This window comes from Chionomys nivalis, chromosome 17 (genome assembly GCF_950005125.1).
Source record: "Chionomys nivalis chromosome 17, mChiNiv1.1, whole genome shotgun sequence".
NCBI classification, from domain to species: Eukaryota; Metazoa; Chordata; class Mammalia; order Rodentia; family Cricetidae; genus Chionomys; species Chionomys nivalis.
In genome coordinates this window covers 24933150-24949604 of record NC_080102.1, presented here as the reverse complement: position 1 = coordinate 24949604, position 16455 = coordinate 24933150, and the positions used below count along the sequence as shown (strand labels likewise).

At 36.2% G+C, this 16455-nt stretch overlaps 1 protein-coding gene across 4 annotated transcripts in view; it reads right to left on the bottom strand.

Annotated features, from left to right (window-relative positions):
- Efr3a (EFR3 homolog A) overlaps window positions 1–16455 on the bottom strand; it is an 84267-nt gene that overhangs the window by 11609 nt on the left and 56203 nt on the right. For all 4 annotated transcript variants that reach the window (XM_057792021.1, XM_057792024.1, XM_057792023.1 and 1 more), the window contains 11 exons: window positions 15832–15967; window positions 13919–14080; window positions 13210–13324; window positions 12005–12056; window positions 10059–10231; window positions 9565–9640; window positions 7052–7213; window positions 6505–6636; window positions 5378–5445; window positions 4403–4530; window positions 589–680 (listed from right to left, as the gene is read on the bottom strand). In XM_057792021.1, coding sequence (XP_057648004.1) covers window positions 589–680; window positions 4403–4530; window positions 5378–5445; window positions 6505–6636; window positions 7052–7213; window positions 9565–9640; window positions 10059–10231; window positions 12005–12056; window positions 13210–13324; window positions 13919–14080; window positions 15832–15967 — 1296 coding nt within the window. The remainder of the gene's footprint in view (window positions 1–588; window positions 681–4402; window positions 4531–5377; window positions 5446–6504; window positions 6637–7051; window positions 7214–9564; window positions 9641–10058; window positions 10232–12004; window positions 12057–13209; window positions 13325–13918; window positions 14081–15831; window positions 15968–16455) is intronic.

The following is a 16455-nucleotide window of genomic DNA, read 5'->3' as shown; positions in this document are numbered from 1 at the left end:
TGAGACTCACGCGCTGACAGTACTGGCTGATGTTTCTTTCTGTGACTCAGCAGAGTACTCTCCTGTGCTCTCAAGGGCAGGACAGTGTGAGCAGCACAGTCCTTGAATAGTTCACTGAGATGGCTTAAGTCATATTCATAATAGCTAGTGATCAAAGTGGCAATATTTCCTTACACAGGAACTTTTGAGGAGAGGATTTGGCCTCGTGGAAGTGTATAGATCCAACTGCTTTTGTACTTTATACTTCATAATTTAAAATAAAATAAACAGGATTTAAAGAACTGAAGAGGTCATGCATAACATATCATACTTAAAACAAAACAAATAACTTTGCTTCTGTTTGATAGTCTTTCTGTCATACAGAATTCCAATGCAAAATTCTAATAAGATATTAGTATTTATGCATCTTGATAGACAGTTGAAATGAGTTCACAAAAATTAAATCATATTAATTTCTACTAGTAATCTAGTTGACTTGGGAGTAACTTAGATTTGTAGTTTCTTCCATTTATAGGTGTAGTGAAACTTTTTTTAAAAAATAATGGCTACTTTAAGCCAGTTCTCCATCATAAGCTTCCAGCAACTTACCACATCATCAGAAGGCACACTGTTGGATAAAATGTCCACCTGAATAGATACAGTATCCACAATACTTTTCCTTCTAGAAAGACGATCTTCATCTGAAATAAAAATAGTTTTCTTCTATTATTTGTTAGTCAGAAATGTTATGCTGCATTTTAGACACATAAATATTTAAAACTGCAAGAAAATGTAGAAAGCTGAGTTTGGGGTTTATGTTCTTTCTAAACATTTAAAGCAGTGTGTTCTCAACTTTCAACCTATTTTACTTAAATTGCAAAGTAATTGCTTTTGTTCATTCCTACGGTGCAGTACAATGTTGGGCCTGCATACAATGTGGAATGATCAAAGGTTGATCAGCATAACCATCCTTAAAAACATACCATCCTAGTTATGATTTATAAACAGCCATATAAGCCTACTGTATGTGTCATTACAAATACATAATTATGATGTATGTATAAGAGAGATAGATATGGAAGAGGCTGCACACATTGGGTTGACTGTCTAATTACCCAATGAGAGTAATGTGAAGACACCTTCACAAGTAGTCTCATTAGGGAAGCCTTTGTTTAGAGCACCAGTAAGCACAGAGTTACTTCAGAATTTAGCAACCACGCACTGTGATTTCATTCCACATCCTAATCATCCCCTTTAAGAAATTCTACAAGAGCCCCGCTGGTTTTCATACTAGAACCTAATTATACAATGATTCAAACTTCTGCCCTACATTTATAATAGTAACAAAGTCCTTCAACCACCTATGCTTTGTGGTTCAAGAGAAACCATACTTAAAAAGGAAATACTGAAACCTTGCTTTATGAAAATCAGAACCTCTACCTAGCTAGCTTGCTCTGGCTTCTGCTTGCACAGAGCTGGAACACTGGAGCTACTCACGAATTACTTCATAGGACAGTTACCGCTACTCCAGTTACCGCTACTCCAGATAAAGCACTGTCTAGTCACTGTACAGTGGTATTAGGTACACACTGATGCATTCACTATTCAATTAAATTCTAGCTTGTTTAAAAAGAAAAATGCAATACATGCTTAGCTGATACTTGCTCAGACACCAGTGGTTCATCAATTTCATTTGTTCATCTGGCTTGGTCATGAGAATGTAACCCTTGTAAACAGTGACCACAACTTAACTTCTTCCCACTATCACCTCCTTCACTGCCTAGCATACAGCAGGCCTGATCAGTTAGGAAGCAATCCAAACTAGCAATCCTCCTACCTGACCTTCTGGGTGTTAGGATTACTAGCATATGACACCACATCCGGCCTTCTGCTAATGTCTTAGTATTTTCATTCTCTCAATAAACAGGGAAATAAAAATGCGATCTCCATCACTTTGCAGTCAAATGCTTTACCACTGAGCTATATCCCTTGCTGTCAGGTCTTGGAGTGGTACACGGGTTAGTCTCATAGTCATAGACTCAAATAAAAGAAAGATGTTGATTATTGCTCACAGCTGACATCAATTATTCTGAATGCATGCGAAATCTTTGATCTCATTGAAAATTGTGATATCAAAAAAATTATTAAGTATTTAAAAGAGCATAGAGACAGCTAAACTTAGTGTGCCATTTAATCAAATTATTTATTATCAACCTCACTTCTCATGCATAGAGAAGAAAATGCTACATTCTTCATTAAGCTAGTGTAAGGATTAAGTAGGAATACAAACACAGTGTTCTCAATGCTAGGCACAAAATATCATAAATGGAGCTAATATTATAGTGGTGGTGGGTGGTGCATGCTAGCCAACACACTAAATAAATTTTGCTTTTTAAAAAAAGATTTATTTATTATGTATATAGTGTTCTGCCTGCATATACACCTGCATACCAGAAGAGGGCACCAGACCTCATTAGAGATGGTTGTGGGTCACTAGGTGGTTGCTGGGAATTGAACCCAGGACCTCTGGAAGAGCAGTCAGTGCTCTTAACCTGTGAGCCATCTCTCCAGCACTATATTTTGCTTTTACTTTGTTTTATTGTTCTTAACTGCTCATAATTTTAAAAAATCAACAGTAGAAAGCTACTACACAGAAAAAAAGGTAATAACTAGGTATAACCGAATATCACATAAAATAACACTCTTAGGACTCCTGCATGAGACAAGTTCCACACAATAGACTAATTTAAAAACATCATTCCTTATAAATCAGAAAAGTTTACTTGCACTTAGGAATTTCTATCCAGACATAAAATTAATTATGCCCTGAAATATTCAGACTCCTCCTAGCTTGGGATAAAGAGACACTGAGGAAAAGAATGGAGCTTGTCTGATGGAGAAGGAATTAAAAAGAGCCAAAGCACACGTGAAAATACACACTGTAATTCTCACCACAAACTACAGAGACGTCAACAGGGAGAAGGAGAGAGAATAAAGTACATAAGGGATAAGGACATAGAACAGAGTTAACAGCTAATGACAGGCAGAAGACACAGCCTACGGCTCCATTTTCTAAACATCCAGGGAATGGCTTTCCTACAGGAAGGGCAGGCTTGGGACAGGGCAGGCTACACTACACCAGGTGGAGTTACCTTTGCATTTCTGCCTGGGTTTAGGAGGCTTTGGGACTGAAGAAAAGATAGCTAAATCCAAAGTATAATTGTTTAATATTTTAAATGCTTAACACCCCCCGAAAGAAACAAAACTAAATCACAGAGTTCTGAGGTGGTTTATTTATTATTTTTGTTTTGTTGTTGTTATTTTGTTACTTTTTTTTTTTTTTGGCGAAGTTCTTACTATGTAGCCTAGGCTGGCTAAAACTTACTATGCAGCCCAGGTTAGCTTCAGATTGGTAAAAGCTATATATAAAGATTATACTACTTTTGGTAATTAATACAAGAAATTATCTGACTAGAATCAAATAGTTCTTTTTATATAATAGAGATATCTATCTTAAAAGGAAACTATTTCTTCCACCAAGGTAACATTCATATATATACATTAATTGAATATCAGAGTGAATGAAACTGATTTTTAATTTTTAGAACAAAAATGCTAGATACCATGCAATTTATCTTCAAATACAGTGGCATTATTTTTAAAAACAGAAAAAAATACACATTAATTAATACACAAGAAATTGGCAGGTTACTTTTCAGAAATGGTCTGCAGTTTTCCAAATGACAAATGTGCAACAGTATTGTTCAATGACAAAAGATTTCACTTTGTTTCACTGTTTAAGAAATATTAAAGTTAAAATACATGAAGAAATAATAGATTAAAAATAACAGGAAAGCTGACCTCTTGATTTCCTTATGGTAAATTCCTATCAGTCGTTCCTATATCTACAGCTTTAGAAAAAGGTTTCTAAAGCAGTATTTAAAAATAGAAAACATAAGCTGGGCAGTGGTGGCGCACGCCTTTAATCCCAGCACTCGGGAGGCAGAGGCAGGCGGATCTCTGTGAGTTCGAGACCAGCCTGGTCTACAGAGCTAGTTCCAGGACAGGCTCCAAAGCCACAGAGAAACCCTGTCTCGAAAAACCAAAAAAGAAAAGAAAAAAAAAAAAAAAAAGAAAAACAAACAAACAAAATCAAAACAACTAGTGAGGGGCTGGGAACTGGCTCATGGCTAAAAGCACTAACTGCTCTCAGAGGGCCTAAGCTCCGTTCCCAGTACCCACAAAGGGTCCAGAGGTTCCAAAGCTGCCTTCTTGCCAGCATGAGCACTGGAACACATGGAGGCACAACACTTACACACATACAATACAAAGTCACCTTTAAAAAGTAAGCCATGGTATATTAGTATAGCCACAAACCTAATCTTCACTCCTTATTGCACGGCAGGACGTTTACTGAACATACCTGTCACCTGTGGCACATAAGGAACTGAGAGCCTCTCCACACTGTACCCGCTTCCACCAAGGGACTCTGCAATTTTGTTGGTCAGAAAATATAAACTTTTGTCGTGCTTCTCTAACGATTTCGGAAGCCTGTCAAGTTAATAAAAACAACAATCATTAGATATTGATTCCTGAGCAACAACTTCTACAGTAAAGGTCTCAATATTTTAGACAGAAGTACAAGTTACTTGGGGATGAAAAACAAGCCTATGCGCTTTGTAACCAAGTCTAGGCCGTTAGGGCTCTTTCCCCAATCAGACTTCACTAGTAACCTTAGCCTTGTCACTCTGCTAATGTCTGGACACTATTGGACATTATAAGACGAAGAACACTAGACTCAGTCTTTAATTTTCACACTAAGCAAAATGTAATGAGAGAGAAAACACAGCTGAGAGTGAATGTAAAGCCCAGGACCATCATGGTGACAGACAAGCCACACCAGTCACAAGAGGTGCCCTCTCTTTTCCCACTGTGGTCATTACCCTGTGCTTTCAATGCTGAGCTTCCTGTCTTAGAGCCCAAAGTGTGAATAAAGGGTTATCAGTGTGCACTTATTTTCCCCATGGAATAGCAGGAAGAAGGTACAGCATATGAATTTGCTTTTGTTTCTGCACCACAATTTTACATGGTGTTATGTTACCAGAAATCTTCAACAAGAAAACTATACTGTAAGCTCATTTATATGAGCACACAGCAAAATGTCATAATTAAGAAATATATTATCACATTTTAAAAGGGGATAAACTTTGCATTTTCAGGACTATATGCATGTCTACAACTATAGAGTCAAAGTATTATGTAAGAGAAAAGGTTATATGATTAAATGCCAGTAATGACACAATTAGTATAATTATAAACCTAGAACAATAGTTACTCGTTTGTAATTATTCACTCGTCTATGGTCAACCTTTCCATCAATTATAAAGAATGTGCATACATGCACTTATCTCTGAAAATATGCTCTGGTAGAAAATAAGGGGCTTCCATAGTTCGAGTTTCAATAACCTGAAAGCAAGCAAACACAAAACAAAAGTGAAATTAAAAATCTTTTTCTTAAGACCTTGTAGTGAACATTTACAAAATAACTAAGAGCAAAACCAAAAAGAAACCTTTAAGCATTTACATGAAACCACGAGTGTATCTTTGAATTCAAACTAAGTTCCTTCTGTTTTCACATGATACTAAAAATTCAACTGCTATTAAAGGTTTAATAATAAAGTATACGAGGCAGTAAAAAATGATGTGTTACATTTGCTAAAACACCCTAAGAAGAAACAGAGCACACATTTTCTCAAGTAGCCGAGCAATGCAGACCTCTTTTAGAACCCTCACAAGCTCCCCACTGTGTGCTCAGTAGTGCTCAGAGCTCAGTGCCCTGGGGTGCAGTGGGGGGTGTCTCAATAAAGGGTCTGCACCATTCTGACAATACACAATGCATAAGTGAGTTTTAAATGAATGAGTTTTGCTCTTTGAATGCATCCAAAACCTACATTTTAGCATGATGTACTTTAAGATCTCATGAAAACAGGGTTCTTTAACAAAGGCTTTCAATTGTGGCATATTTCTGCCACATTAAGGACTTGAAATATGTATGAAATCATGTTAGTAACTGGAATGACCACTGAAAAAAATTAAACACCGCTGAAAGGTAATAAAATTTAAAAAAGTAGCATTAATCTTTCAACTCTAGCTTTGCCTTATACAACATAAACAAACAACATTTAACTGAAGCAAGCTTAAGATAACAAGTCACAACTGCTCAGTGGAAAGGAGAGAAGAAAACTGTATTCTATTCAACAATGACCTCAAAAACTGTAACAACCAAAATAGACAATATCAACTGTACTTTTGTACCTCCTGTTTCTTCACAATTATCTTAATCTTATTTTGCAAAATTATCCTAATTATATATATATTTACCTTAAATTACATATAATTATTAAAATATATGTATTTATATAAGTATATATAGATGTGTGTGTGTATGTTAGAAACAAAATGACTATTCAGAAATTAGCTGATTTTACACAAAACTCAGGCTAGGAACTTTTCTAGGTCTCTCACCTTGCTAACATGCTGGCAGAATGCTGGAACGGCTATCATCTGACTCACAAAGTTGAGATATGCCGCAACTAGTGCCATGATTCCACACCGATGAAACATTGGCAGGTTATCTTCATTGATAATCGCGCTGTCCTTCAGTAGAAAATAAATTTGAAAGATCAGGTTCTCATACTCCATCAACATATTCTTAGTGATTACACTGGAAAACTGAAGAAAGTTTAGATAGCTGAAAAAAACACACACGCGTACTACACGTTGTCCTTTTATTATATAACACTTAACTCCAACTAAACAGTGCCACACCTATAATAATTATTTTAGTGACCACCCTATCCACTGGATGGAAGTAAAGGTACAGGACCGCTGTTTTCATCATCTGCTGAAAGGTCTTGAATGGCTCTTAGCACAGAGTTGCTCACTTTAATTGAATATGCAATCAAAAACCCTGCTACTCAAAATTCATGGTCTTGAATATCATATCTCTCTATAAGTGATATTTAATTCACTAAAAAGAATTTTTTCTTTAGTGGAAAGTTATAAAGCATACCTGTAAAGCAATGGCCAATCGAATGAGGTCAATAACCACCTCTTCATTGGCTAGTTCGATAGTTATAAGAGCCAGGGATGTATAAAGGAGCTCATAGTTTTTCTGAACGTTGTCTTCCTCTTTGCAGCCCAGATATATGTGCCTATATAGCTGCTGCCCATTCTGAAAGATACAGAAAAAGATACTTCTGTATGTTAACAACGTAGCATAAAAAAGAGCAATGACTACACAAAGTAAACAGGTGTTCTCTAGCGCATTTGCATCATTTGAAGTTATTCTCAAGAATCCCTGATATGGACTGCCATGGGGAAATGGGTACTGTACAGCATAATGCACGCACAGGCATGGTTGCACAGCATTGTTTGAGGAAGCCCAACAGGAATCAGCCCAAATGACTGCCAACAAATAACTTGCATTATATTACAACACACATTGTAATAGCAATACACATAAGATGAATTTTACCAAAACACCACTAAACTGAAAAAAATTAAATATAAAATAACATATGATTTATTGTTCTTTTCATTCAGCATACAAAAACTAACAAAACTGGATAATATTATAAAAATTCCAAACAGTGATTTCCTCTAAGAAAGAGTATGGACTTTAAAAAAGGGATGCTTTTAGTTCACTTTAAGTAAAATAACAATGCATATGTATTTACATTTCAAAATAAACAGTAATTTTTTCCTAAATTACATGAGCACTTTTGCAAGGTGAGAATTGTGGACTGAACTATGGTAGGAAACAAAATGGGAGCAGCGGTTTTCCATATACGGCTCAGGAGGAATGGGAAATAAAAGATGCTTCCCAGTTTAAGGGCTAAGGCTTCTCTGATGGAAAATCAGTTTCAGGATTTAGGATGCTCCCAAAATATCGGCTGGACTGTCCTAGGTTCCGTACACTATGAGGCACAAATGCCTGACACACAATGTTGGCAGTAAGCACTGTCCATGCTGATGAATCTGTTCTCTTCCACACAGGAATGTAGAATAAGAGTTTTGATTTTTATATTTTGAGAAAGTTCTGTAAATTTCTAGTTAAGGTATCACATGAAAGCCAAACAAAATAAATGGAAAGGTAAATGAAAAAGTGTGACAAATTATCAAAATAAATTTCAAAACAGGGAAAATGTGAATAGATTGCTTCTAAATTAGATACAATTAAGAATGGTTTACACTAAAAGAACTCAGCAGGCTGTATTCCGTGTGCTTGTGTGCACGTGATAGCAATAATTAAAGATGCCATGAACTTGCAAGGAAGAGGAGGGAACATCAGGAGCTGGAGCAGGAAAGGGAGAGGAAGAAATGATATAAATACAACACTTGGGCATGAAAGAGGTATAAAAAAAGGGGCTACTGCCGGGTGGTGGTGGCACACGCCTTTAATCCCAGCACTTGGGAGGCAGAGGCCAGCAGGATCTCTGTGAGTTCGAGACCAGCCTGGTCTACAAGAGCTAGTTCCAGGACAGGTTCCAAAACCACAGAGAAACCCTGTCTCGAAAAACCAAAAAAAAAAAAAAGGGGGGGGGGCTACCAGGCAAGTCATTTAAAACTTTTAAATCAAAGCATAATTACGAGAGAACATCTTAAAAGATAGCAGACCCGGCATGGTCCAACAGCCTGATGGCTCACGGAAGCTGAAATCTAGTAGAAAGAAGCATTGCTTCTATGACTATTGAAACAAACAAAAAATGAATCCAGATTTAATGTTTAAGGACATTTATGACCATCATATACTACAAAAAAAAAATCTCTCCAAATTATCAACTGAGTTTTCAAAACTCATTCATGGTTAAAAGTTCCTTAGTATTTGGGACAAATGTGATAAATGGGTAATATTGAGAAATACTCAAAACCAAGAAATAAAACAAATAAAACCTTACTTCCCTGTTTCTGGAATACAATAAAGATGAACTCAAAAGAATTATGTTTACAGAAGGAATCTGATTAATTAATCAATGTTAAATTGAAGCACATCATCAACATAATGACAAAGAAAGAAACACTAAAGATGGTGATAGAATGAAATGTCCTGCTCAAGTTTTGCATGACTAGTAAAATACACAAGAAGCCTGATCAATTTACAGGACACCAGTTTCATAAATTCACCCATGTGTTAAAAGTAGACAAAATGCCTAACTCATTTCCCAAACAGTATACAGAAAAACACCTAACAAGCAACAAACTCCAGTACAGTTCTGTCTACATAAAAGCTGCTAAAGAAAAACCAGTATGCATATTTGGTTCACAAGGAGGGCAGAGCAGGAATTCCCCTCAAATGGAGAAATTCAAAACAACTGTGCAGCCTAGCAATCTTACATCCAAACACAGGCTCAAGGAGTCACAATAGGTACTGTGGTCATATAAGGCAGGCTGAAGTTGGCAGTGAGAGGTCTTTCACTCCAAATTCTATGGCTTCTTTTTAAGCCGACAGATCAATATAAAACCTTCTGACATTTAAAGGGCTATAAGACACATTTCAGACACTCTTTAAAAAGATGACCTTACCTTTTTCATGAAGCTTGTATCTTGTCTACAAATTTTTTCTCTTTTTATCTTCAAGTCAGCCACATCTGGTATAATTCTAGAAACAATATATCAACAATTTTAAACGAATAGCACGTTTGGCTATAAGACCTTGTATTTTGTGGAGGATTATATTTGAACTCAGTCGGTCACATCTACATTTTAAATGTTTATATGAAATGATATTACTTGATTACCATGCTTAACTAAGAATTATATCATCTTCATTCATAGTGCCATTCTTAGGCTTAAAGTAAAACTAAAACAAAACAGTTTTTAATTAATATAAGTAATAATTTCTAGATTAGCACTCTGTAGAGCACACTGAATCAGAGTCCATCACGTTACTTTAAAACATATTAAAAAATCATTTTGATACCAATTAAACATCCCACACAGACATGGGCATGCACACAAGTACAATTCAGCACAGTGACTGAGAAAACCAAAAGCTCTCAGGAAGCACAGCGAGTCACCTGATGCCGCGGAGCTTTGCCCTATTGTCATGGCGATCCATGAGGTTGTGCATTACTTCCAAGACTAACTGCCTCAGCTCATAATCTTCCATGAGGGATGGCGATAATAGAGGGTCCAGAAACGACCCAGGCAGAGCAGTAACAATTGTCTTGGCTTTGTATCCAGAAGTCACCTGATTACAAGGGGAAAATCAACAATGTTCTCATGAGTCCTTCTTAGGCAAAATTCTCACATTATTTTTTTTAATCATAATCTGATTTAGGAAATCAGAAACTATGGGCAAAAGTCTGAGGAAATATATAAAGGAAATTTGTATGGTAGCCAGGATTTTTAGCATTTTAAGAGCATTATTTATAACAAGAATAAGATGATCATCACACATCTGGTATGTGGTCCCACGTGAGGCTCAACTGCATGCCTGTCAACTCTGTCCTGACCACACTCTGTGAGGCAGGCTACTCTTCCCCTTACAGAGAGAAAGCCAGGGCATGGGCAGGGTGTATCATACAAGGACATGGGACAGATACAGCGAGAGCAGGTGGAAAGTCTGACCCTGTAAGCTATTGTTTTAAAGAAAACCACTGTGAACAGTAATACATTTTCAGTTTGGAAAATTGTATTTTGCTACTCGATTTGACATTCATGGTAATATTTAAACTTCTCCAATTTTTAAATTTTGAAGGAGAATATACTTAAGTACTATTAAACATTTAAAACCCACCAAAGAAGAATGCACAAAGCTGACTTACGGTATAATTAGTATAGAAAGTATGGTGGTATATTAATATTTGTAAAATTTGTTTTCTATAAAGAATTAGAGTCAAACCTTAGAAAATTTTATAAGGAAAGTGAATCAACAGTGTTTATGTCATTGATATATAAAGATGTTATTTTAAGTTAAACACAACAAATAAAAAGGACAAGTAGGAAAGGATTGATAAATATTGCTGTAGCTCAATTTAAAATCCTATATGACAAGCACCAGGAAGAGAATTAAAACTGAAACCAGATTCTTCTGTACCTGAGTATGAAACAAAGAGTGTAAAAGCACTTACAAAAAAGGTCTCTCAAATGAACTTAGAACGTACTGGCTGGAAGGGTACACATTTCAAAGACCCAGTCTCTACTTTGTCCTTGACATGACCCCAGGAGTTAAACAAAAATGGAGTATCTTTATCAAGACGTGAAGAATGGCAACACCAGATGACACACCAACATGGATAGGAGAAATCGCACAAAGCCGCACCCCCAGAAGAAGAGCTACAGGGAATTAAAGACTGTTGAGAGAGGGAGAATAATCTTCCCCAGAGACAAGCCCCTAAATCATCATACCTAAAACCAACAATAAATGGACTCAGTAAGCTGCAGTTATGCGCATATTTGCATACATATATAACAATAATAATTAGAGAATTTGAAAACAAGCAGAGAAGGAGGGGGAAATTGTATAACTCAAAGGTAAGAAAGAAAAAAAAAATGAGTGTATTTAGCATATAGTACCAGAGGACCTCTGTTGTGTTTTTTTTGTTTTTTTTTTTCTGTATCTATTCCCACTCTAATATAAAATGACAAGTAATCACTAATAAGAAGCCACTGTCTGAACAGAATGTAGAAGGCACTATGGGTTTTCCTATCTGAATTCTATTGTTTAGCTCAGTGACCCTGGACCTCTTCAATTCTTTCCATCTAACTTCTTTGAGCGTAGGTATCTCTACCGACAAGATGGAAGTTGTTTCTGCCTTCTGTGAGCTTGATCATAATAAAGATCAAACAAAATGACAGGACAGGCAAGCACTGAATAGTGAAGAATGGCAGAACAGAGGATAAAGGGAGAGATACTCAAGTGAACAAACCACAGAGAAAAGCAGCAGAGTCTGAAGCTGGCGGTGACGAACTCTTTTCAGTATTTAAGGGATGCTCCCCTCACTTCTATCAAACTCCTTACCATAAGCAAAGATCTCAGCAACATTATCTGAATCCTCCTGGTTCCCAAATCTCTGAAATATATGAAGTATTGGTATTACTAATTTACATTTATTTATATTAACTTCATCTACATAAATATCTTTTTCTGACTTAAAAACTTTATTCTTATTGGCTAAATATTTTATGCCATGACTCACTTTATACATCAAAATAAATTTCATATTTATTAAAATAGATAAATGTTAAAAAAATTTAAACAAGAAAAGTCAAACTATTGGGTATTCAAGAACAAACTGATGTGTTGATACAAAGATTAAATCCTCCAAGTACAAGACGTGGTGACCCAAGAATGTATGAAAATGCCAACTGTTCTCTGAAAACAGGGATTGCATTTGGAGATGGAAATGCTAAGTTCATATATCTGTATATCGTATTTTGCACACATACATCAATTTCTCATATTCTTCATCATAAAAGGATAGAACTACAATAATTATTATAAGAAGAAAATATCCTTTAGTTGACTTTTACTCCTTGTGCCATTGATAACTAACCCTTTTCTATTTATTAGTTCTTCTGCCACCACTCTTACCCACCTACTGCTAAGAAAGCATGTTCACCCATGACACTTATAGTCCTATCCTACTTTCTCCAGCTGACAGCGCCTTTTTTGCACTTATTTGACTATACCGAATGATGGCTATGGTATGCTAAACATGTATAAATATGCAATAATCCAATCCGGTACTCAGTATTTCCATCTCCTTAAAAGTTTAAAGACATTTTTTTGATGAAAATCCAATTGTTATATATATTTATAAGACATGAGATTATTTTAACACATTAGCTAACGTTTTAGCATATTACCAAATCAAATATATAAAGAGGGAACATTACCATCCCAAGTCATTATTCCTGATTCATTAACAATGTTTTAAAGGCTTTCAGGAAGCTTGAAATTTCACCCTACATATGTGCAGACATACACAATGCACAAGTCAAACAAATCTTCCACCTCATTAATAAAAGAGTTAAAAAAATTGAGAATTTGTAAGTTAAAAATTATCCAAATATGTAAGTATATAGCACTGATTTAATAGCCTAATGATCTAATACCAAAGAAAACACTGTTGCTTTTTATTATTGAAGTTTTAAAACACTAACATTTTCTTGAGTTAAAAACATGTAATCCAATAGTCAGTTCATTTACATCTGAGAACATACCCTAGTTGACTGATATCCAAAGTATGAGTTGATGTTCCAAAAACAGGCACTTTTCCCATGATGAACATCATAATCTCTGACCTCTGATAGTCTGGTAAGTTACTTCCAAAAAATCCTATAAATACATGACGACAAATTTCACAAATTGAAAAGTGGCAAATTTTCCATATAACTCCAAAACTATTTTTAAAATTATTTTCTTTGTATATGCATTTTGCCTACATGTATGTCTGGGTACCACTTGCATGCCTGGTACCTAAGGAGGGCATTTAAAGTTATATATGGTTGTTAGTCTCCATGTGGGTGCTGGGAATTGATGATCAGAATATACTGTATGAAAATTTTTTTCAATTAAAAAAAAGAATTTAGTAGTAAAAAACCATGACATATACACTTACTATGCCCAGTCAATTTATTTTTAAAAGCATGTATATGAATATTCTCTTCTTTTATACACATATAGTTATACATATTCATGTACAGACTTATGTACATAAAGAGATGGGCGAGAAGACCAAAACAAATGAAAGAACTGCATAAATGTGGACAATCGATGTAAACAGGTAAAGAACTGTGTTCTTATATTTATTTCCTTCAAACACAATTTTTAGAGGTCTCCACTTTGGCAAGTGCACTACCCAAGCCAAACAGCTTATGCAAAAGCATTTTCCATATCACCATACAGTGGCTTGCAGACTGACACACTAACCTATTGTCTGAATGATCGCATTCTGCACAATCTTCTCATCATTGTCCTTGGAACTTAAGGGAATGCTGCCCACAGAGCCCTGCTGGCTGTCATTGGCTTCCAGCTCCACACTGAGTCGCAGGTGTTTCAACAGGGTGTTGAAGACTTCCAGCACTGTTGGCCCTGTGAAAGACCATCTTTGTGAGGATGTGACCTCAAGAACAGCTCTCAAAATTCCAAACAAACTTTGTAGTTACTTTCTTTTTCTGTTAACAGTACCTAATAATTTATGAGCTATCCAGTTCATTTTTCTTTAAGTTGTATAACTAAACAATAAAGTCTCACAGTCACACTACAAGCATATTTTGGGTATCTATAAGGAACCTGCTGTTTGTTTGGCTTCGGTACAACCTGCATAATGGACTATCCCAATCTTTCTACCTGTTAGTTTCAAACCCAAGACCAATGGCTGAGGTACCTATTTAACTTACTAAAAAAGACCTGGATGCCAGGTTCTCCCAGCATCTCTCAGTCCCTATCTGTTTCAGGGTATGATTAGCATATCCCACCCTCTACCCTGACCTCTCCAGCCCAGGGGATGGGCTGCCCTTCCCCCAAAAGATTCTTCCCTATATAATCCAGACATTTTGGTGACTCATCTGTTTTGTACTTTTGGCCCCTGTATCTCTATCATATTCCCTCATTTCCCTAACCACATGTGCATGAAACAGCAAGATACTGGGCTTGTTCTTTTCCCTTTGCTACCCACTACAATCTACCAGCTTCCCAGGAATGCTGCTCAAGGTCGAGTCTTTTCCATCACACTTAAGACAATGACAGCAATTCTTCTCAGCCAGTTCTATACTGCAGTACATCTCTAGTCAGTCTTTGAAGCTTCCATGAACTGCAGAATGACTTGCTTGCACTGTAACTTGAAAGATATTTCTTTCGTTTCTCCCACACATTCTAGCAAAATGGGCCACATGGTATTCTGCTTTTGCTAATCTACATTTCTGCAGTTTTTTAATTCCTGATTGTCTCAGGCTACATGTGATCAAAGTCTCTTTATAACTGAGAATTATGCAGAATTGTCTACACAAACTAAATGTAGAAGAAGCCCTTTGTCAAAATGGCTGCGGTCACAAATGTTTGGCATTATTTGTAGTATAATGTTTGCACACATGTGTATATGTTTATGTGTGTGTTGATAATAACTATGTATACAAAAATAGTTTATAGGCAGTACTCAAATACACCAAATTCATCAATGCTTCCTATACTTCTTATACACAAAGATGGTAAGAGGTTTTTAGTGTTCCTACATTAAAACAAGTGGAGTCCACTTCCAAGACATGTCAGCACTGAGAATATTTCAACATTGGAGCATTTTAGATTTTGGACTTTCGGACTAGAAAATCTGAACCTGAATCAGGTGTAGTAGTGTGATCCTGAAAGCCCAGCTACTCCAGAGGCTGAGGCAGGAAAGTTTCAAGTTGAAGGCCTACATAAGCAACATAGTGAGATGAAGGCCAGCCTGGAATGTTTAGTAAAATGTCATCTCAAAAATGATAAAGACAGCTAGGATGTGACTCAGTAGCAGTACACTTATCTAGGATGTGCACAGCCCTGAGTTGAATACTTAGCAACATTTAAAAAAGAAAGAATGTTCAATTGTTCAACTTATATCACTTTTGAAATCTGTATTCACCCAATGTTTAGTATATAAATCATATTTTAAACCCTTTGTAAAAGAAGTACAAAAGAAAGGAAATGAAAGAGGAGAGAAAAAAAAGAAGGAAAAACTGATTATATACACTCAAATTACAGAACAGTTGAAAATATGTAGAGAAATCTTAAAGGGTGCTTCACAGACAACTACTGGGAAAACACTTCATATTATTAATGCATTCCTTTTGTGTTTTATTGATACTCACCTATAGAACCTTTAGCAGCAATAGCGACAGCCTCCAACAGAACCTGAATGATACCTGCTCGAACCCGTGGAGAATCTTTCTTACAAGAGTCAAGGTGTCCAAGAATTTCCTGGATCACATGGTGAGAATACTGAGCCTAAGGGAGGCAAATAGCACAAAGATGTGTGAGTAAATAAATGTACATGGCATATCTGTAAGAATGAAAAGGTACATCGTATTCATTATAGAGAACTGATATTTATAATATGTAGCTCCCCCCCACAAAAAAGCATTGCTTTAAAGAACAGTGATATTGGAAACTATTTATGACATCTTGAGTAAAGAAAGCAAATTACCAAATACTGTATTTAAGTTGTTGTTGGTGGTGGGAGCAGGGGTGTTTTAAAATATGGCTCGGAGATTAAGTCCACTGGCTGCTCTTCCAGAGTATGGCTCCCAGTACCCACATGGGAGCTCACAACTGTTTGTAATGGATCTGATGTCTACCTCTAGATTCTCTGGATATTGAGCATGCATGAGATGCAAATATATGCATGCAGGAGGAGAGAGGCGAGAGACAGGCAGAGAGATATCCTGCCTCAACAAGTGAAAGATAAAAACTGATTATTGAGAGCTGTCCTCTGA